Source organism: Melanotaenia boesemani, chromosome 2 (assembly GCF_017639745.1).
Source record: "Melanotaenia boesemani isolate fMelBoe1 chromosome 2, fMelBoe1.pri, whole genome shotgun sequence".
NCBI classification, from domain to species: domain Eukaryota; kingdom Metazoa; phylum Chordata; class Actinopteri; order Atheriniformes; family Melanotaeniidae; genus Melanotaenia; species Melanotaenia boesemani.
This window is the reverse complement of record NC_055683.1, coordinates 30,267,008-30,289,300: the sequence shown is the minus strand read 5'-3', so window position 1 is coordinate 30,289,300 and position 22,293 is coordinate 30,267,008. Positions and strand designations below refer to the sequence as shown.

The window sequence follows — 22,293 nt, the reverse complement described above, 5'->3', positions numbered from 1 at the left end:
CATCAGAACTGAAGCAGATCTTCTGGATGATGGCGATACATCTTCAAGAGACTAAACCCTTGACTCAACCTATGTTGGATACCATGACCGGGATGAATGGAAAATGCTGCATAAATAGAACAATGAGCATCACCTCTGTGGTAAAAGAGGAAAACAACAGTGAAGCTTTGCTGCTACCTAGTGTCTGTTGCTAGGATATGTTGAAATACATTAAATAAAGCCAAATACTTGCTGCACCTAGGTTAAGGATTCTTTTTATTTCAAAACAGCATTCAACTCAATATCACCACAGCTTTTACATGTACACATTACAAAATGATGTATAAAAAAAGATCACATCTACAATGATTTCTTTCAGAAAAAAAAAAAACAGGGAAACTTTGAAATCTATTTAAATTTCACATTAATTTAGCAACAACTTGTGTTTGCCAATTCTACACTTACGAAAAGAGAAAAAAATCTATAAGCAAAACAAATAGAAGCGTAAAATTGTATAAGCTTTTTAAGAAATTAAAAATGTCAATTTCTGAACATTTTAACTGCATTTAATTGTAATTATGATCTGTACATCGTCATCGCATTACAAAGAGAAAATGACTTCTACCCAAAAAACAAAGAGACTGCATCAGTGTAGTAATATTGAAGAAAGCATAAATGGAAAAAGTCACAGCCGCTTGGGAGCTGTCCACTCAAGTAAAGACATTTAAAAAGATACAGAGATAGTAAAAGAGTTGTGCTTAACTTTGTTGGCACAGTCTCCACATCGCCTCTTGTACAGAGCACATCAAAGAGAAGCAAGCTGAGGCTGCAGAGGTACAAACGTCTCACTCCACGTATGAAGGTTCGTCATGCTTGGACAGGAAAATTTAAGAGAAAATCTTCTTTTTTTTTACAAAGAGCAGAGTTGTTAACAGTCCCTTCACAGCACACACTCACCTGCTATCTATATATAAATGCTAAAACACATTTGGGAGACACTGCATTGCCAATGCATAACATTTCTTTTGGAAGTTCTCTAAGAGATGTTAATTTAATTGTAAATCTGGATTAAAACTCCTGTTGGGATAATCGCTGCCTGGCAGAGTAAAATGGTGAGTTTGTTCTCAGCTCTGTTAAATGATGTGAAGCTTTACAGGAAAAGGGAAAGCATTATGAGCAGTTAGGTGAAGACAGGGTCCTGCAAATTATTGTAAAAGTGTGCAGTGATCACACAATCCTGTCTCACCATCATCTGTAATTAAAAAAAAAAAGTTCCAGTTATATAAAAGGCTATCTTATATATCAAACTCACCACAGGTTCATTAAATCGCTCATCTCTGTCTAAATCAAACCATACGCCAGGTTCACAGCTTCACGATTTACAGTCACTGCTGTGGAAGTGGGGCTCGTTACACCATTAAAAAAATAAAGCCACAGGAAAAAATAGTGTCCCAAGAAAATTAGAGAAAGAAACTTCCATCGAATGTGCAAAACTATAATGAAACTGGTCCCAGACATCAGATTCAAAACAAAATGCACCAGGAGTGTGGTGTATGCGCCATATACAGTAATCAACATAAATCTGCTTTTCAAGCTCAACAAATGGGAAGGAGTCCTGAAGAGCCACAGTTTTCACTGTACATTAATCTATACTAAAACACAGCTGGATCCATGCTGGGTCTCAGGTGAGAAGAAAACGGAGTACTCCTCTGTTAAGTGTCAGGTATTTATCCCACTGTAAAGACAGAGTATGGTACAGTACTTTACAAAACAGCCAGTGTTATTCTTTAAGCACTTCCTTAACATGGCAACGCCTTGTCGGATGTGTGACACAGTACTGCTCATGATGCACTCATGTAAGGACAAAAAAAGTCCAGGCTCCTTCACATCAGTTCAGCCTCAGCACCAGTGACATTTATGCTGTAGTAAACAAAAGAGTAGTAGCATCTGCACTCCTGAATCACGAGATACTCAATGTTTCTGCTTTAACCAACCACCAAAAAGCACATTTGGTTTAAATAAAGTGAGACAGTAAATGGAAGCAAGACACAGAAGACTGAATGAAAGGACTGATGGACTGGAGGAGAGTTCAGAGACATCAGTGCTGCGGACTGGATGAGTTGGGCTGCGTCTGGTGGGTGGGAGGGGTGTTGGGATTTGCTCGGCTGTTGGCCAGGTACTTCGCTCTCATGCTGGAGGTGTACTGTAAAGAGAACCAAAGGAGGCAAATCATTATTATGCTCCTCATAGCTCTGAAAAATCAACTGCAAGTAGAACACACACACATACATACACAAAAAAATCACTAGACTCGTAGAAAATGCTTAACAATAAATCTCATGTAGGATTTTCTCATTTTCTGACCAAACTGAAAGGTGCAAGTTAAAAAAAAGAGAAAGATCAAGAGCAGATCTGCAGTGCTTTGTTGGATGAAGAATAAATCCGTTCTGCTAAATTAAACATCAAAAGCAACAGAGAACCGTAAAAGTTGGGCATGGACAACAAAGCACTACAGAGCACAATTTTTTCTAAGAGATCAGAGAAAATCCAACACAGATTACATTTCAGACGAGTTACTCCAGAGTGCTGGAATCTACAGGGATATTAAATGATTCAAACATAAAAACATCACAGAAACGCCTAAAGGAGACAAAGACATCAGAGTACAGGGAGCGGTATGAATGCAAAACTGCTGCAGCTTCAATGATGTCACTTCCTTGTGCACATCAGCAGGGCCAGACATTCATTTGAATTGAGGTTGCATCCATGCATTTTGGGAATACAAGTGACACAAGCACAACAGGGCTGCATTTCACTCCGCTGGAAACACCCAAATCTCTTGGCTGCAGTATATTTTAGGCTGTAATCATCCCTCAGTCTTTTTGACAGGCTGTGTGGACTCATAACACCATCACCTACCATGTTAGACAAAAATAAGCATCATTTATAAAGTGAATGGTTGCATAAAAGCTTGTGAATAGATCTGTCTATACCACCAAATCTGAGACAGAAGTACCAGAAAACAAAAGTTAGGCAGCTAGAAATAGACCTTACATAAATGTAACTGCAATATTTTACTTGCAACTCCCATGAGGTCATCCTCAAACCCAAGAATCAGGACAAAGCAGATCCACATAATCAGCTTCATAATTTGATGCTGAAGTGTCACAATGAGTCTTAGCTCAGCGTCAGAGCTGCACATGCTCCTCCCAATACATCCGGGGTGTAAAGGATGGGGGGGAGGGGGAGGCAAACATGCAGCCCAGGGCCACAGGAAACAAACATCAGGTGAGACACTAGGTGGGACATTAAGCAGGATCCAGGACAGAGTGGGGGGAGGTTGGGTGGGTGGGTGGGGGATGTTCTGTCAGCCCCAGTAGGAACTAAATAAAGGATCACTAGAGCCAGGAGTTTGGAATGTGGTACACAGGAGGATCAGGCCAGCAGGTAGAAGAGGCGGGCATGTTTTGTACCTGTTAGCATAGCAGATGAGGTTACCAAAACGATCTCGAACTCTCCGAGGGCTTTAACTGCCAGCAGTGACCGCTGTTACTGTCCGCGGCAGTCAAATACAACTGTATGGATTTGCAGAAAAAAAAAAAAAAAAAAAAGAACGACAAGAAGAGAGTATAGAGAAGATGCACAAAGCAGTGTCAAGATCCAAGCAGACACGCAGACACCAAGGAGAGCAGGATCTCTAGTGGAGGCTTAGGCTGGATGGATCAGGATAGGATAACTGAGGATGGCTCTTGATACAAACACCGATATTGTTGCAACATCATCTTTTAAAAACTGTTTACTTGGAAAGAAATGGAACAATCCTACACACTAAGTGGATGCTTCAGTCCTCACATGTCCATCTGATCATGTTCATACAGATAAAGTGCACCACATGCTTGTTTTCTGCCTAAGGTAATTCAGAGGACCAATAAAAAGATAAGTGACTGTGGCTCAGAAGAGGGGGAGGGTTTCACGCTGTCAATCACAGCCATTCATGCTCTCATTCAAACCAGTGCAATTTTTGATCGTCCCCATTTGTAAAAACTAAAAAAAAAAAAAACTGCTAGAGATTAAATGTGTCACTTCAACCATGACTAGGGCTGGGTATCGCCACTAATTTCTTGAACTGAAATTGATTTTCATAAAACACTGAGGCTGTGTACATGATAATCAAAATCAGATATCTGGGAGTAATCAGACAGTTGTAATAGTCTGATATGATGCGTCTACATGCACTTCTGAAATATGATATTTAAAAGATTGTTGTCCACATTCATCAGTCCATTATCAGATTTATTTTGGAGTACCTACGTGTGTTATGTAGTCACTTCCTGTTAACATTCGGTGTTTGCTGAACATAGAGTCTTGGCATTAGCTGCTAATGTGAGCGGTAATAACTAATTAAATAGTTTACAGGTGAATGTACTCTAATAGTGAGGGGAAAAAAAAAAGTAATTTGGCTTTATCACGCCAAGAAAAGCTTATGTTGGGTATAAAAGTGCCTTGTCACAGCTGTGAATATAATCCACCAAAACAACATTTATCCTCCTTATTCATGAAGATTTTGATGGTTTTCCAACCCATTTACATTTTAAGTTATTACAAGCGCATCCTTTCAGTTGTGTTTAAATGCTAAGATCTCTGTGAGCATCAGTAAGTAGGCTAGCAACGGGTCACTGTTGTCACCAGAAAAGAAAATAGAAAAAAATAAAGAGATCTGAGTTTTATGAATCGATATTGGAATAATTTAAATATGCATAGATTCAATTCGATTGATTCTGTTTTTTTTAACCTAGCTCTAACTATGACTAACACAGTGGAAGGTCAATTTTTCATTCCTGAGAGTCACAAGTTGATAGCCCACTTTTAACAGAGTTCTTTGTTTTTAAGGGACTTTCATACAAGGAACTCTTTCAGCGCAGAAAGAACTGGTCAAACATAAACTGCAGATGTTTCAACTTAACCACCAGTTTTTTTTGCAAGACAAAGTTTTAGCTGCCACAAGGATCTAATCAATACTAGAGTTGGAAAACGTAGATTAATTTATTTTTAAAAAGTTAAACTTTGCAAAGAGGAAACAATTTGTGACGGATATGAATCTTTGTATGGAGACACACCTGTCATGCTCTTACATACTGTGGAGACAGGTGCACTTCAGTTTTCTGCCTATTTTCATGTCTTCCAAATCAGACACAACTTAAAAGGTTGTATATCAGTAAACAAGGAGATAAAATAAAGACGCTCCTATTGTTTTGCCATTTCACTCTGTAACAGGAAATAGTGGCTTTAGAAAAGGCTGAAAGTCAAAAAAGCTTCCAAATGAAGAACAAAAGTTTCTACATGTTTAATTTTAACTGGGAATGCTACACTTACCGAGGGAGGAGGAGACTCTCGTCCAATCAGAGGTGTGTTTTCACACCGAGAGTTCTGGAAGTTGGAATTCTGAGCCCTGTTGAGTAAAAACACACAGACAGATGAAACACTAACACATTCTCACATTTACAGAGTCAGCTTTGCAGACATGAAATAATAGACAGCATGCATGAAACTCTCCAAATACCAAGCTCCCCTTCCCCCCAGCTTCCCTGCATTGAACTCCAGGGAGTTTTAGGTTTCACAGGCATCACAGCTGGAGAGCAACAGCTGCATCTGCTGCACACAACATGACTTTCTTATGGAGAACTAAGCTTCTCTCTGGGGGCAGATAAACTTACTCCTGAAAACACAGGAAATCCAATATCCACCTCATTTTGCAGAAGCTCTTGTGACAATAAATATCTACAACCTCTGCTTTTCACTTAAGTGTTAAATTAAAAAGTTGTATGAGTGGTGTCTTACATGTACTCTGTGACAGGTGCATTGCTGACGGTGTGGGCTGTAGCCGGGATGGAGGTCTCGCTGCCGTAGCTGCTGCCACAGCTGTACAGGCTGGGCATGTGGACCCGGTACAGGTTGTCATGGTTTTGCCTTCCACCGTGGCTCAGAGACTCTATTTCACTCTCGTCATCGCTCCTGCAAATACCACATAACACTGTAAAACCGCCACCAGAGGGAACCCCTATCCTATCTCACTGATAACAAAGGAGCAGAAAAATGCCACATGGTCACGTTTTTTCTACTTATTCTGTCACGTTTTTATTCAGTTTCATCACTACCTCAGAGACAGGGAACCATACGAGCTCTCAGCTGTTTGGAGAAAATGACATCTGCTAGAGCGGGAGATGTTATGTTGCTGTGTTATTTTCTTAAGTTTACACAAAATGCTCTAATTGTGTATCAGCATAAGAAACATTTTTACTATCAAAGACTTCTTTTGCAGACATAATGTGACGGCTTCTTTTCAAACAATGAAGCCTAGCAGTGGATGCTAGCTAACAACAATTCATCCAGCAGGGTCTGCCAAAACAGTCATGACACTGACATCATGGAGTCTGTCTCCCTCTAGTGTATGTGGTGCCTACAGGCTGATTTCCACTATGCCAAGTCCAAAAGACCAAAGAATCTTATTTTGTGCATGTTACAAATTTATGTACTCCATAGTTATAGTATATAGTAATATACTATTGCTATAGCAATATAGTAAAGTAATGCTAAACTTTTATACGAAGCATAAAGGTGTAAATTATAAATTCTAGAGAAAAAATGCATGCATCATTACGCGAGTAATGCGGAACAAGCTTAGCAGGGTCCACTGGAAGCACGGAAGCTCTCATGATGAGAATCTCAAGCTCAGATTAAACTAATGAACAAGCTGCCCCCCAGTGACAAACAAGAATTGGTTAATTATGTGAAGTTGCTCAGCTGACAGCTGTTCCTACAAAAATCCCTTTCCTACTAACCATCCTGCAGACCTTGTCTGCTTTTAAAAACACAAAGAAATCAGATTGATTTCACTCTTCTGCAGTACAACACACCTTCTCAGGCACAACATGGGACAATTAGGAGCGAAAACAAAGCGTAATCTGCTTGAGGGAACAGTTGGGACCTTCTGGACCTGTCCCGAGTGGTAAACACATGCAGGTTTTAATATTTACTTTATTCCTGTGCTAAATAAAAATCATAAAAGCTTAAAACTATATTGTAAAAGCATTAACAATTAATGGTCCCTCTCGTGAATTATTTCTCACTGTATATACGGTCCCGAGTATAAATCTGGCTTGAAAGCTTTTGGACTGACCTCATCTGTAGGGTGTGTACTGCATGAGGGTGATGAATATCTTACCGCTTTATTCGCCATGTGTGTGGCACACTACAAATAATAGAGCTGAACATGAGAGCAGTCACGAAGGAGAAAAGAACGAGGTAGATGAGGCCTTCCAGCCCGTCATAACACAATCCCGTCATGGCCTGGACATAGTCCTGCAAAAGAGAGATGCAAGAGGTACAAACAGGTCAGTCTACAAGCAAACATCCGAAGCAACAGATGAAAGAAAACAAAGTAGCGGCTGCTAGAATTTCTTTCTTTTTTTTTTAAAAATCCAGGTAAAAATGCAAAGTCTCCCCATTATTTTGAATCAGAATAATGAGAAGCACGTCATCATTATGACTGAGACTCTGCATTCTGCAGGGACTGCTTTAAAATATTTTCTACTCCTTTGAAGATGCCAATGTAGAGGAGGAAAATGTGCTGTAATAATGAAGTAGATGTTTGAAAAGGAAGCAACAGAAAAGCGCAACTCTTAGACATGTGCACATGGAATTTGGACTCCACTGGGTAACAACCCTGGCAAAGCCAAGCTACTGCAGGGTAGAAGTACTTCTCATTCTGCAAGCTTCCCAAGCACCAGAATCAGCTGGATGGACACGTGCACACACAAAGGAAGGAAAATGTTATCTATAGTGACAGGTGTGCAAGTTCTACAAGCATAAAAGATGGGCCGTTTTATACAACTTAGCTGCACTTAAAAGATGTCACATCAAATCAGTCTGCAGGTCCTTTTATTTAAAAGTCACACAATGAGCAACGGTGCAGTAGAAATGTCTCAGTTTGTAGGTTTTCTTATTCTTGCTCACCATGTGCAGGCTGCGGCAGTCCACCAGCGCAGTGAGCTGATGAAGGCTGATCTCTGTGGTGTTCAGAATACCCTGGATCTCTTCCAAACTTCCCTGGAAATAAATAAAGGAAAGGAAATCTTGGAAATCCCTCTTTGCTTGTTTTGTGTGCTTGGATTTTATGAACACACACACAGACAATTAAATAAAATGAGTAGAAATTAAACTATGGTAGGCGACATTTTTCTGCTCCCGACTTCCTCATGTTCAAACACAGGAATGAATAATGAGAACAGCTACATAAATGAACCAACAAAAAAGTGAAAGTCTTAGTAATTTCTTCATTCATTATCCATTCCAGGCACATTTATTAGGGATGAGTCTTCTATACACATGCAAACACACAGAGATGGAAAAAAACAAAACAAAAAAAAAAAACAAACGAGATTTGAATGTATGATTACTGTAATGGGCTGTCTCCATTTTTCACATAGTCAGCATTTCAGCTCAGGCTAAATATACATCTGATTCACTGATAAAATGAAGTTTATAAACCTCAGCAAATTCTCTGTGTGGGTATGTGAAAAGAAATATGCCCCTCTGTGTTCCCAGTGTCAGCTCTCATTTATGCCCCTGTCAACACAGTGTAAGGACCAGCACCGGACAATACGGCAGCGTTGTATGGGTGAGGGCCAGAGAAAGCCTAATGCGGCTAAATGGACATAATGGCGGTCCCAGGTGGGCTGTCAGCAGATCTGTATGTGCACAGGTGCAGGTCTCATTCAGTGGGATGTTCTGTTGCTACAAACAGTTACAGCTACAAAGTAATGTGACTTTTCTACCGAAAGGATGGACACATACCCTGGTTTGTTCATATTCTCTGGTGGCAGAGCGCAGCAACTCGGACACATCATCTTGCATCTCCACCAACGCTTTGTGGCTCCCAGAAAGCCTCTGAAAAAAGCATTAATACTGTAGCAAACCAGTACATTCCAAGTATCTCCATTCTTTAAATCCTTTCCAGAAGCCTACAATGGCTGCTTTTGTTTTAGTCGTATGAATGCTTTGTGAAATCATGCAGATAGTTTATAGATATAGTGAGTGGAGAGGTTTTTGTATTGTGTGTATATATAGCTTCCATTTCTTTACATTTTAACCATCAATAGATGCCTCGACTTCAGCAGCACTCAAAAGTTTTAATTTATTGATGTGGCTTGAAAGACAGTAGTCCATTAGACAAAAAACCAGCCTCATGGTTATAGTGGCATTTACTTTTACAGATCTCATGTCTAACACATGAGAGCAGTAGCCTCATGCTATCAGACAGACAGGAAAAGCCGCTCTGCATCAGTTTTCCTGTTTAGAATGGAAAGTATTGTACTATTTCATAGGAAAAAAATCTTTCAGGCAGTGGGAGTTACTCATAGTACCCAATTACATTCTTTTCAATTACAAGGTCATATACATCAAGATGAGAATATGTCTGTAATTGGTGCTGCTCAGATCGAGTTTTACAAGCAGAAAACTTGTTTGTATTTTGCAACAAACCTGTTGAAACGGGTTGGTTTGCTCCAAACTGCAACTAAGGTAGTACTGCAGGATATCTGAGGGTTGAGAGGAATTGAAAGAAATTGGTTAAGAAAGCTTAAGTTTGCGTTTCTTTAAAAATAAATATTATGACTCACTGTGCATGCAATGTAGTTCCTGAAAGCCAAAGTGCTTGTTTTATCATAACCTCAAGAGAGGGTAAAATTAATTATTCACTTGGAAAATAATTACTTAAAGTCATTGACAGGAAAAACAAGTTTAAAAAAGTAGAACACCAAAATCCACACTCAGAAAAAGCTATTTATTTATGTTAAGAAAAATTTGATGCCCACAAAAGACCTGAACCGGCCTGACTGCTGTATAGAGCAGAGTCAGAGATTGGTCAGATTACTACGTTAATGAACCAAAATAATAACTTGCATTTTCACAAAGTAACTGCAAAGTTCAGGGAAATTTAAGAAAAATTTTTATCTGTCTGAAAACACCCTAAAAACACCATGTGAGTAGAGAACTATAACTGAGGCTGAAAGCTCAAGGAAGAGAAGAAAGCCAGCATAAATTTATGTAAAGCAGAATGACATTCATGTGATATATATATATATAAGGAATTGCTCTTTTCACCTTTGACATATCATTAGAAAACAGTTTTTGTTACTGAGGTAAAATGTTGTAAAAGTTACTAAAAATGCATCTGAAGTAATCCTGAGCTCTGGTGTGACAACAGTACAAAGCACACACATCCGGCAACAGCATGAATGAATTATCTTAATGCATCTTTGAACCTGAACATCAACACACGTTACACTCAATGAGAGGTTAAGCCTTAACCCTTCTTACTTCACACAGTCTTCTGAAAAACAACACAAAGCTCAGTTACATCACCTCTGTGGTTATTGTTACAAGACTAAACTTGCATGGGGCTCACAGTACACCATTAGTCTAAGAAGATTGTAGTTCAGGCTTTGGACTTTCACTGTTACCACCCACTTTAGTTTGCTCGAACTCACAGCAGTGAGGAGGACTCAAGGAAAAATCCTTTATGCATGATTGCATGACTCAAAAATACAGCAATGTGCAAAAATACAAGCTGTGAGAACACCACCGCCAACCCGACACATGCTGCTAGTGACGTCCAAACCCACTGCTGAGTCAGGAGCTTTTTATTACCCTCACACAGATGAGCATGAGAAGAGAGTTTCCGGCTCAGAAGAGAACATATCATGCAAGCTGCCTTCAGTCTAGTTCCCACAAATACGCCCACAAACATTATTATCAGGAAAAGAAGATTTCCTGACGTCTGTTGACGGAGCTACTGATGCTTCGTCAAAGGGCCAGGACACAATGTTTGTGTCACTTGTACTGACACAGTACTAGAAAACTACTGCCCACTGCAGAAAAAAAAGATACTTTCATAGCTTAAATGGTTAAATAAAAAACATATGCTTGCCACATTCCATGTGGCAGAAAAAGTAAAACTGCTCTAGATCACAATTTAGATAAGAAACCTGAGATTAAAGAACAAGAGAAAGTTTGCTTCGATAAATGATCAGACAAATGACCAGTGAAAAGATCATCTCACCAGGTTGGATACTGTTGAGCTCCGGTCATATTTCTTTGGGAGAACATTTTTTTTTCCCTCCCCCCAATTTATAGACATTCCAGACACTGTAGCAAACAGATGCTAACTGAATGAGGCAAGCAAATGATCACAAGGGAGACTAATTTTTTCCAAAACCCTCTTACAACCAGATGCTTTAAGAATATTGGTTTTAAGTCTTATATGTGGTGATATTCTACAGTTCATCTTGGTCAGAATAGCAATCACTTGTATTGAAACTGATTTATTAGGGTGAAAAAAAACTATTCTGGCTGAAATAACACAAATTGCCCAGATAATAAGCTGCATATCTGGCAGAACTGTGCAATAAGAGTTGTTAAAATGATAGACAACAGCAATCCGAGAGCAGAAGGAATAAAACCAGTGTTGTAATAACACACTTGTGCTGTCTAAAGGTTTGTCTGGTGCCATTTCAGGAAGACAAAATTTAGAGAAGTGAAAATAAACACAGAGTTTTAAATGCTAACGGAAGTAAAAGTGGTAAAACAAAAGTCTTGTAGTCAGTTACAAGCTGCAAAAAAAAAAACAAAAACACACAAACCTTTTTTTTTTTCTTAAGAGTTCATATGTTTCAAGCAGACATGAAAATCACTCACACTGCATGAGCTGCATCAGCCTCAGGGGTGGAAAAAAAAAGCATTGAAGCTGAATCATAATACACATGAGTGCATACATTAAGTCAGAACTCATTGTTCAGAATAACCGGAAAGCTCAGCATTTACAGACGTCCTAATTTTTGCTCTCTTGTGTACAGATATTACCATATTTTAGAGAAGAAGAGATAAAAAGGATTGTTTGTTTATCTGATACTAAAAAGACATCATATAGGCAAAGTCTAGAGTACTGTTTTTAATTCCAAGCAACATTTTCTCTCCAAGGACTGAAGATGGATGCAGAAAATATACTCTGATCCTCTGCTCTTCTCTCCCTCATACACTTCACACAGACACAAACCCAAGGCACTTTTTTTTCCCTTTCCCCATCTTACATACATACCATCGTCAAAGAGAATGGGCAATTACTAAAATTAGATGCTTTAGAGGCTTCTGCATTGCTTAAAAAGGCAGCCCATTGCCCCCTGACCTTGCTGTAGATGTGGCATTAATTTTACAGGCTTTTTATGGGCCATGCACAAAAACAAGACCAACCCTTCAGCACTGCTGCACAACAATCAGAGCATTGAAACCATGAGTGGGAGCCAAGTCAGAGAAATTCATGTCCAGCTCAATTTGAAATGGTTTATATTTATATTCTGAATGAGTAGGCTGGTTTTTTGCTGTATGTGAATGAATTAAACTCATTGGGAGGGATCATACCTTCATTGATGACACCATACTGATTCACCACTTTGGTAACATATGTGTCAGGAGCAACACAAAGGTCACTGGAGCTCTAAAAAACAAAACAAGAAAATTAAGATTTTCTTAGAAAGAACCCACCTGGAGTGACATTTCTACTTTATTTTCAACCCATACACCTTCACAAGCACAACAGGAAATGCACAGTGTGAGCTGTTAAGTGACTGCAGTCACAAAAAAAAGTGAAATTCTGTCTCAATCTCTGCTGAGAGCAATTACTCATACGTACAAAAAAAAAAGGAAAAAGAGAAAAGTCACATTTAAGTGATCAGTCTGATTCATCTGCAGGGGAGGAAAGCAGCCACACAGATCTTTAATTTGCATAAATGGAGATTAGCATTTGTCAACATTTTTCATCCTTCTGGAAAACCTACTTAATGTTTGTTCAAATTAAATAATCCGATAAATATGGGAAAAAATGGATTCATTATGCTGTGTTCTGGATTTTAGTAGTTTTTGTTCTCCATGAAGCAACAAAATCGTGCCTTCCCCTTCTCTGCAATAGTGTGTCTGCAATCATAGTTATTATGCTTGACTTCATGTGCTTTAATTACAGCCATTTGTCTTGAGGACTTCTGGTAAAAAGGCAGTGATAAGGAAAATCAAACGGTGCTCTAGAATGCAAAATAACCCATAATAAACCTGTATGAGATATGACCACTGGGTTTTATCATAAGCAATTGTAGTTTCAAATCACAAACAGGTATTTTTTATCTTAAGATCACCTATATATCACTTCAGTTTATCTTGAATTTTGTATTTTCTTCTGTGCATGAAAAAAAAAAAACGGCATTATCTAAATTCCATGCAATGAACAGAGAAGCTCCACCTGGAAAACAGGCTCATGTTCTGATGCGAACGCTTACCACAGAGACAGCCAACTCCATCCCCAGGGAGACCCAGCTGATTATAAGAGCCACTACACCAAACAAGCACACCCTGTGAAGAGGAAGAGGGGGTCAGAAGTACCCTTAAACAGCAGTAACATTAATGTTTGAAACCATACTATAATACAACGACTACAAAAGATGCTCGAGAAAACCAAGGTGATGACGGTAGCTGATGATACTGGACGGCATTCTGGTTGCTCTAAGTTAGAGGTGCAATCAAGCAACAGAAGACTATTCTGCAAATAATCTGAAATGCAAAATGGCTTTAAAAAAAGAAAAAAAAAATCAAGCTACACAAAGAAAAAAAAAGACAGTAAATGACAAACATGTCTAATTAAACATGACACAATGTGCATTAGTAATCATCAAAATATTGACCTGATCATGATCTTAATGTGTGACTGGGCTAAAAATTTTATGGAGCGTGAATTTATACTGAAAAAGCTGCAATGATGACGCAGTCCTGATCAGGTGGGGCCTTGTGGTACATTAACTGCCATTTCTGTTTAATGATTTCTGAGCAGAGTGATTTTTCCCTCTGGTTTTGCCATCAACTCGTGATGAGACTCACCCTATAAGTGTTCCCTTGGAGTTGCGAATGAGGCCAAACAGCACCAGAAGGCAGATGAGGACATCGAACAGTAGCAGGACTATGTAGCCCAGCCACCTGTGAAGACAGATGACATTCACAACAAATCCCCAAGAGCAGTGCAGCAAATCATCTGTCAATTAAAAGCAGCAGTCAGTGATTTTAATTCTTACGAAGATACCTACCATAAGTATTTCACATTATTAACTCAAGTTGTTGACTTTTCTTGTTTTAAGAAAAAAAAAATCTATCTACATGACAGTGGATGGTCTGATTTGCATAATGATTTACACAACGTGGCCTAGAGGGGCGGCCATGAGAAAATTCATTCTGATAAAGTGGGAAATTCAATACACGTTTAAAATTATAAACAAGCTCTAATAATATGCTGATCTCTTTTGTGTGCTCATTCATTTCCTTCTCTCATCTCTCGTCATTCTTGTCCCTCCATAAATGTGTTCAACTCAGCCGACTCAGTCAAAAAAAACAAAAAAAAAAACTAAATGCAAGAACTATATAAAGTCCTGCTAAGTGGCAAAATAACAGAGACTAAAGGGGGCCTAGTGGTTAAGTGCAATATTATGCAAGTCAAAAAAAAAAGTTAAGCACAAGTTCTGCTGTTAAACATATTTACTGTGTTACTGTCTTTTACTTTTTTTTATTGTAAATGAAAACAATGACAAAACAACAGCAACACATTAAACATAAAAACAAATAAAGAAAAGAAATGCAATGAAGGGAGGTGTGGGAGTGTATTTACAATTACTAAATGTGTTGACGTGCGGGTCGGGTCACGGGTTATACATCCCCGGATCGGGTCAGGTCAAGATTGGACTGGTAGTAGGGCTGCACAATATATTGAAAATTTTACCTTCATCGCAATATTAGCCTTTGTGATATACATACAGCAACAACTGCCTAAAATGTGAAAAATAGTCATCCCTGTTTGCGTATTTTAAGAAAGTGATGTGAAGCAGTCCCAAACGCTGCTGAGCATTAATTTGTGCACATCAATGGGGAATCAAAGGGACTCTTACTGTCCTGGATGCCTGTTCTATGTAGATGCTAACAGCTGCAGCACTAGAGCGCATGGAATGAGTGTTTTGATGGTGGAGGGTAACAACAGGAGTGAGGAAATTATGGATGCAGAGGAACTTGTGGCTAAACAGAACAGCATGACAGCTATTTTGAACTATGCTGGTTACAAGAGAGATGACACTTTAAACACAGGTACTCTGCAAGACATGTCGAATACTTGTGCCAAACACCAGGGGACATGTTTAATCTCCACTGCCACCTACAGTACAACCACAAGGAGCTATAGACGAAGCTCCCCAATGTTTTATGTGTCGTGCCTCCGCCTTTATTGCGAGTCCTCATTACCTCATATCTGCCGAGAAGGCACACTGTGGATTTCTGGACTCATGAAGTTAGACAGTGGTCCATTGTAACTGATGAAGGCATCTTATTTGGCGTTATCAAAGTTATTCTATTTTTCATATCAGTCATCGATCCATTAACGTCTAAAATTCTGCTTCATCTGACAAACTGCTTTTGAAAATCCACACTGGAATATAAAACAAATCACCATATAATTTATCAAAATGCGGTAAAGAAATGTCTTTAAACTTTTGCAAAGGTGGTACATTTTCCATTTTATCTCTAGTCTTTAGGCTGAAGGACACCATAGCACATGATCTGTTTGTGTTTCTGACCAAATTATTTTTTAAGTTACTGAAATCTAGCGTTAGATAAAACACGCTACTAGCGTTACTATAGCACAAGCTATAAAGTTCAGCAAACGTCTGTGCAGGAGAGTTTTGCCAGTGGAGCTCTGTATGAGGAAACACAATAGCAGCAACTTTATTTATTTTATTTATAGCAGATCATATCATCATAGCAACTTTCAACAGTGTTACTGCATATCGCATGTTTTCCTGATATCATGCAACCCTAACTGAGAGATATCTGTGGATAAAGGGTTAGGCTTGGTAATCATCCTAACGGGTTTGGGTGGGTGTGGGTTGGGAAAATTGGACCTGTGCAGGATTCTGGTTAGCCCAGCTCATATACTTTTTAACACTGCTGCTTTGTGCATCATTGCCTTGACCAATGTTTACGATCTTACCTGTACCAGTCAAACAACTCAATCTTGATGGCCAAATCTTCTAGGGACATGTTGGTGTTGTCCCAGAAGGGAATCTCCACCATCTGTCTGACCAGCTCATCCAGCTGGCCCTGCAGCTTCTGGATGATAGACAGGTAGTCTTCATGTGCTGCATACTGGGCCTCAAGCTGTTGCAGATTGTCATCAACTGTCTGGTTCAGTGAAGACGTGCTGTCATTTACCTTGAGCCAAAACAGGAACAGACAAGGTCATAATGGAGCTGAGAGAAGAAAAATGGAGATCTACTACAGAGCTCTAATGAAAGCAGGGAGGCTCATGGCAGAAGGACGATGAATTATTGAACATTTTGGTATAATTTGCCCTCTTGGTCTTACCAGTTTCTGCACTCCAGTGATTGTGCGGTTAGCATGGCGGAGGGAATACGTCAGTCGATTCACTCCATCACAAGTCTCACCGTTTCCATAGAAACCGACAGCAATGCCAGCACTGAGGGAGAGACAAAAGGAAGGGAGGGGAGACAGGCTGGTGAGGAGGAGGGATTAGCTAAAAAAGACAGAGAAGAGACCAAGCGAGGGGGACAACTAGGCCGGGAGAGAGGTGTGTGAACTCCGTTTTAACCCTGTCGGCTCAGACCCCAGTCAACAGGCTTCTTTCAGCTTTAGCAGAAAGACCCCATACAGAACCATGGAAACACAGAGGAATGGACCAGCTATGCCCCCAAACCCCACACTACGGCTGACAAAGGCTGTACTGAGGCAGGAGATCAGCCTTCATTTGCTCTGACAGGCCTCTAGTTGCAGATAAACAGCTCAGGCAACTGCATGGGCACCACTTTTTAAAAAGGTACATATTATTTATTTGCAATTCATAGCAACTTAGTTTACAATAATGAGTACAATTTATTCTCTCCAAAATAACATTACTTTCTGCCTACTGTGTATATCAGTGACAAAAAACATAAACTGCCTTCCTGTCAGGAGCACTGATCCTCTCCTTCTGTGCTTTGCTCTTGGCATTTCTGGTAACCTCCATCCTATGCCACTCGTTCTACGAGTAGATTTCATCAAGTGGAAAGATGTTAAGCGAAACACTTTGAACTAGTTTCTCCAGAAAATCCTTAGTAGATAAGTGAGTTTTCCCTCGTCCTGGAGAGCAGCTAATATTTTCCTCTCACTCTGCAGTGAGAAAAAAGGGTGAACAGAGGCAGTGTAACAGCAGAAACAAAGGAAAATCCCTGTTGTGATATGAACCCATGTAAACTATTCACTGCTTCCTAACATCTGCATAATAACTAAGAAGACAATAAAAAATATTTAGATAATCTCATCAACCAGTGCTTTGTGCAGTGAGGTTAAGCACCTCACTACACAAAGAATAAAAGCAAAACAAACAAAAAACACAGCAAAGTCTGACCCCTCAAACTTATTTTTTCCTGTTGCTGCTAAAACATTTGTGTGTGGGTACAAGCACACAGATGCAGTGATTGTGATGCAGTTCTTGTACTCAACGGGTCCCTGAGCTCTTTGTGCAACTCTGAATCGACTGCGATGGCTCTCCAGCGGCCCATCAGTGAGAGGAGGAAAACAGGAAACAAATGCCGTGTTCAAGGACAGAAAACATGACCAGATGGTAAATTCTCACACCATCAACTTTAAGAAGTAAAGAAGCCTCTCTGCATTATGGCATGTAGACATACAAATATGATTTCTGTAAAATCTTTTACACAAGTATGCAATGGGACACTTGTAAGTACTTTACTTTTACTTTATAACAATTAGAAAACAACTGGATAAACATGTGTCTGCTGTAATAACAGGCAACAACCAGTCAGTGAACTGATGCCAGCCTTGCCAATAGGCTTAATGCCTTAAACATACTTGTAACTGATTTTGTAGGATGCTTATTGATCCAGTCGTTTGTGTTTTGGTTGTAAACAGACAGCTCAGAGCCTTGCAAGATAGATTCTATATTAATTATCAGCTTTTGAATAATGTGAGAATCAAGCTGCCTCAAAAAAATGAGAAAACCTGCAAAACCCCAAAACTAGGAAGATGTTTTTATTACATGCCTATGACATTTATTGTATCTGTGTTTGTGCATGTAAGACCATAAATGATGTTATTCACAGCAAATACAGAGAATGTTTATATCTTCCATCTCATCTCTAAGATAAAGCTGTCTTCACTTTGATTAATGATTCTGAAAAGTAAAAAAAAAACAACTAAAATAAATAAAACAAGTATGATGGCCACATATATAAACAAAAAAAACAAACAAACCAAAACAGAACCACAGCTAACTATGCTTGATGATGTGAAATCATGGCCTGAATCACAGGTTTGAGACTCACCTGCACACAAGCGTTGCGATGATGACACACCAGGCGGTGCAGCAGCAGTCGGCATTGGGTTGCTCCTCTTCTTTGTTTCGTCGGCAGCACAGCCAAATGGAATAGAAGAGCAGGAACAGGAGGTCAAGAGCCAGACAGGCAAGCGCCACACCACCTAGCAACAGGATGGACTGATGGAGAGAGGAAGAAAGTTATGGAAACTTAATAGCTGCTAATTGATTTCTGTTCAATAACAACAGTACAGGGCTTTTAAAAAAGTCCAACAGAGATAAACTGCGGAGAAAACTTCAAGTATTAAACTCCAAGAGTAGTAGTACCAATGTGGCCCATCTTTCCCTTGACAATAGAAATAATATATGAATATGCTTAATAGATATTGATTACATTTTTTGATGAAGCAGAGTGCAGCTTGTCTATTTAATCACACATGTCTAATGTGGAATTGATACCTTAAAACAAACAAACTAAAGTGACTTTTTCCAAATACAGAGTGAAAAATAGATAAAAACTCTAATTTGTTCTACATAAAACACCCATTTGTCCATAGCAACTGCTGTCATTATACTACACTAACATTATTTCAAAGATCTCAGTAGAGCGATGCACAGTGATTAGTTAAACCGCTCAGCCAAGAGCAATACTTCATACAGTATGTAGGTCAGACAGAGGGCCTCTGTGCTCACTGTATGCTCCTGAGGATTCATGGCTCAGGCAGATTCCCATCCATTTTTGTTTAGTAAAAATTCAGTGCTCCATTTGTTCAGGTTTTTTCACTGTAAATGGCACTCTGATGACCTGTTCATTTCAGCCTGTGAGCTCAATGTGAATGCCTAAATAAGAGTCTTCAAACAGCAGTGATGGTATTTCTGTCTACTGTGACACAGTACTGACAGACTGGCTGATCAAACACAGTTGGGTGACTTGGCTCTTGCGTGCATATTTCAGCCAGGAGCAAAAAACATGATTCTCCTAATGCATTATAACTCTGATGCATCACTGACATACTATAACATGCCAGTCATTGGAAGTTGCATCATTAAGATGTAGCTGCACAGTAAGCACCACTAACAGCTCAACCATCTGGACTAGTCTAGACCTCAACTTAATCCTGCAGGGAGTGCTATATTAATAATTAGTAGCCTGTAGCCATAATAGTTTAATGATTATGGTTTAACAGATGCCCCAGTGATGACCCCTTTTGTGCACCTTATGATAAACCTATGACAAGAGACAGTTAACATGCTCTAAAGTTAGTTAGTCATTATCTAGCTGGATTAAATGTGTGTTTGAAAATAATGCATAATACTCAATTTATACACATTGAAAGTGAAAGAAATACAACTTCAGCTGATATTCAGCCAGTAAAAATCTTTTATCTTACTAGAAGAGCTGGATAACAACCATGAGCTGGTACAATGATTAACTTTTCAGCATTAAACTTAGAACAGCCACTTTCTATCAAATGCTCATTTAAATGATAATTTTGTTCATCACTTATTCACGAATTAAGTACACCCACGTATCTGGATCCAAGTAATACATTCTCACACATTAAAATGACTATTTCCAAATTTGCACACTCAGACAAGAACCAGCATGTTCCTAGAAACCACCGATGCATGTTTGGGGCTTCCTGTTTCTCAGGAACCATGGCTCACTTCTCCATTTTTTTTTTCTAAAACCCTCATCCAAATACAAAGGATCTTTTTTTTTTTAATCTTGTGACCAAGACGTCAAAAAAAAAAAAAGAAAAAAAAAGAAGTGCCAATGTCTTGTCTAAGCAGTTTGTCCCTTTTCCTTCATACTACACATATGCAGAGCCTATTAGGTAGTGAAAGAACAAACCAAAACCAGAGGATTTGTTAGTAATGCTGATGACAAAATAAACATAAGCATCCCTCCTTACTAGGAAATTAGTTTAGATAACAGCACTTGAACTGGATGTTTCCACAGAATTTCTGTAGTAATTGCCAATATCTGACCTGGCTTTCACAGATGCTACAAGATTTCTTTGTTGCACATAAAACCAAAAAAGAAAGAAGATAATGAAAACCTATCTGACCCAGGCAATGAACTTTTCAGGTTGTTTTGACACATTAGATGACTGTAATGCATCTTAAAAACAAACAAACAAACAAACAAACAAACAAAAAAAAACCCCAACACTTTACTGAAATAATAACCTGCACACCAGTCTAAATAAATGAAGCCATAGCAGGTCACCCAAACATTCCAAAACATCCCATTCAACAAGAAAATGGTACATCAGTTGACCTGAACTTGTAAGATGCTATTTAATAGTGACCATGTGAACAAATGCCATGCTGATCTCCCCTCCCCCAAGTCTTAGCTGCTTAACAGGCTGTGCAGACTCCCAGTTTGACCTTTGCCACTAGTTGAAAAGCCTTAATCTGAGGAGATATTTCAGTAAAACCGTTTTTGCAAATGCACTTCAGAGTCCTGATTCTCCTCACGTGGTGTAACAAATACTTGATAGGACTACATTTTAAGGAAAATAATATTAAGGGAAATGGATGCTTGGGTTAGTTTGAGGTAGCATGGGTTATTCGCCATGCAGTGCCAGCTGTCTAAGTGTCTGGAAAAAGGTCAAAACGTGGACAGAACAGCTTTACACAGATGGTGACATGGATCAAAAGGTGAAGAGAAGAGACAGGTGCAGACGGATCATCTGTTACCATTAAAAGCAATGATCTTTAATTCCAACTTGCAAATGTATACCAGAATAACCTACTCATGATGTTGCTCATGCAGGTAACAACCATTAGATGCCATCATTAATTTAGGCTGGCATAGCTGGAAAATCTTAATGTCTGAGGTTCAAGATTACCTGTTGATACGTCCATTCTTCTGGTTGAAAATCACTGCTTGTTTGCTCGAACTTGAAGTTGAAGTGAGGCAGTCTGTGTAGCAGGTTCACCCACCATGGTGGAGAGTAGTTTACCACTGCTGCCATGGTGAGTAGAAGCCAGAGAGATCTACTCAAACAAGGGTGCTTTCAACTGTAAACAGGCAGGGAAATCCACTTCATACAGCCAGTCTGTGTCTGACATGTAAAGACAAACACAACAAAACAGTGCAGATATAGCATAAGCAGCTAAACAGCTTTAGACAAACTCGTACCTACTTAAGTTTAAGAGCTAGATTCGATTTCGTAATACAAAGAAAAGACTGAAAACAAAACTGGTGAGCAACATGATTTAAAAGCTGATGAAACTATAGTAAAAAATTGTAATAGTGAGCAAAAACAAAAGCGAAACGACAGCTTGCTAATCTGACAAACATCGATTTTTGCTAGTATATCGTTATCCTTAGTTAAAGGTGCTAGTTACCTTATTAACCAGGCGAGTTAACTGATGCTAACTCAGTGTTGTTAGCGGAGATCCTGCTTAAATGTAAGCTGTAGACTCCAGACCGCAGTGGTCCATTTAAATTTAGTTTAAAAACAGTCCGCACTTCAAAGCTAGTTTCCCCCACAATGTAGGTTAGCTAGCGTTAGCCGGTTTAGCTGCTGGTTAATTATGTCCGTTGAGTCGGGCACGAAGGCGTGTACCGAGAAGTCTCTTTTGTTCCACTTGACATTCTGGTCTGCGCTTCGTTACATCCTGGTTTGTTGATATGGTAGTTTCTCACTTCCTCTCTTCCGGTCTTCTTCTACAGCAGGAGCTCAAACCAACCACCCCAACTGAGTTCTCCATCCAGTTAGGGTTGGACAGGAGAAGACTGGAGCCCACACTGCGACTGTTCACGACAGTCACCCAGCTGGCAGTTTACGAAGCCCTGGCCCACAAACGCCGTCAGAGTATTAGCATAAAAATAACCC

At 39.3% G+C, this 22,293-nt stretch overlaps 1 protein-coding gene across 4 annotated transcripts; it reads right to left on the bottom strand.

Annotated features, from left to right (window-relative positions):
* Nucleotides 1-237: 237 nt before the first annotated feature.
* On the bottom strand, nucleotides 238-22,200 carry ttyh3a (tweety family member 3a). Of its 4 annotated transcripts, XM_041997960.1 has the most exons (16): nucleotides 21,803-22,200; nucleotides 21,301-21,516; nucleotides 18,453-18,622; nucleotides 16,477-16,588; nucleotides 16,103-16,323; nucleotides 13,957-14,052; nucleotides 13,362-13,434; nucleotides 12,454-12,529; nucleotides 9,520-9,575; nucleotides 8,833-8,925; nucleotides 7,993-8,085; nucleotides 7,202-7,338; nucleotides 5,818-5,991; nucleotides 5,353-5,428; nucleotides 3,453-3,554; nucleotides 2,070-2,182 (listed from the first exon to the last, which is right to left on the bottom strand). In XM_041997960.1, exons 2-15 carry the CDS (start codon nucleotides 21,424-21,426, stop codon nucleotides 3,474-3,476), a joined length of 1,584 nt encoding a protein of 527 aa, XP_041853894.1. In that variant the 5' UTR covers nucleotides 21,427-21,516; nucleotides 21,803-22,200; the 3' UTR covers nucleotides 2,070-2,182; nucleotides 3,453-3,473. The 4 variants fall into 4 exon arrangements, with proteins under 4 accessions (XP_041853871.1, XP_041853879.1, XP_041853887.1 ...); XM_041997937.1 differs by lacking the exon at nucleotides 3,453-3,554 and having other exon boundaries at nucleotides 238-2,182; nucleotides 21,803-22,196; XM_041997945.1 differs by lacking the exon at nucleotides 3,453-3,554 and having other exon boundaries at nucleotides 238-2,182; nucleotides 21,301-21,510; nucleotides 21,803-22,196.
* Nucleotides 22,201-22,293: the final 93 nt, after the last annotated feature.

What these genes read in the sequence shown, in the direction of transcription:
- ttyh3a (XM_041997937.1), bottom strand. Translation starts at nt 21,426, where the DNA reads ATGGCAGCAGTGGTAAACTACTCTCCACCATGGTGGGTGAACCTGCTA. An exon ending in TCACTGGAGTGCAGAAACTG is followed by an intron (nt 16,324 to 16,476) that starts GTAAGACCAAGA and finishes TTTTGGCTCAAG; the next exon opens with GTAAATGACAGCACGTCTTC. An exon ending in TCCAAGGGAACACTTATAGG is followed by an intron (nt 13,435 to 13,956) that starts GTGAGTCTCATC and finishes TCCTCTTCACAG; the next exon opens with GGTGTGCTTGTTTGGTGTAG.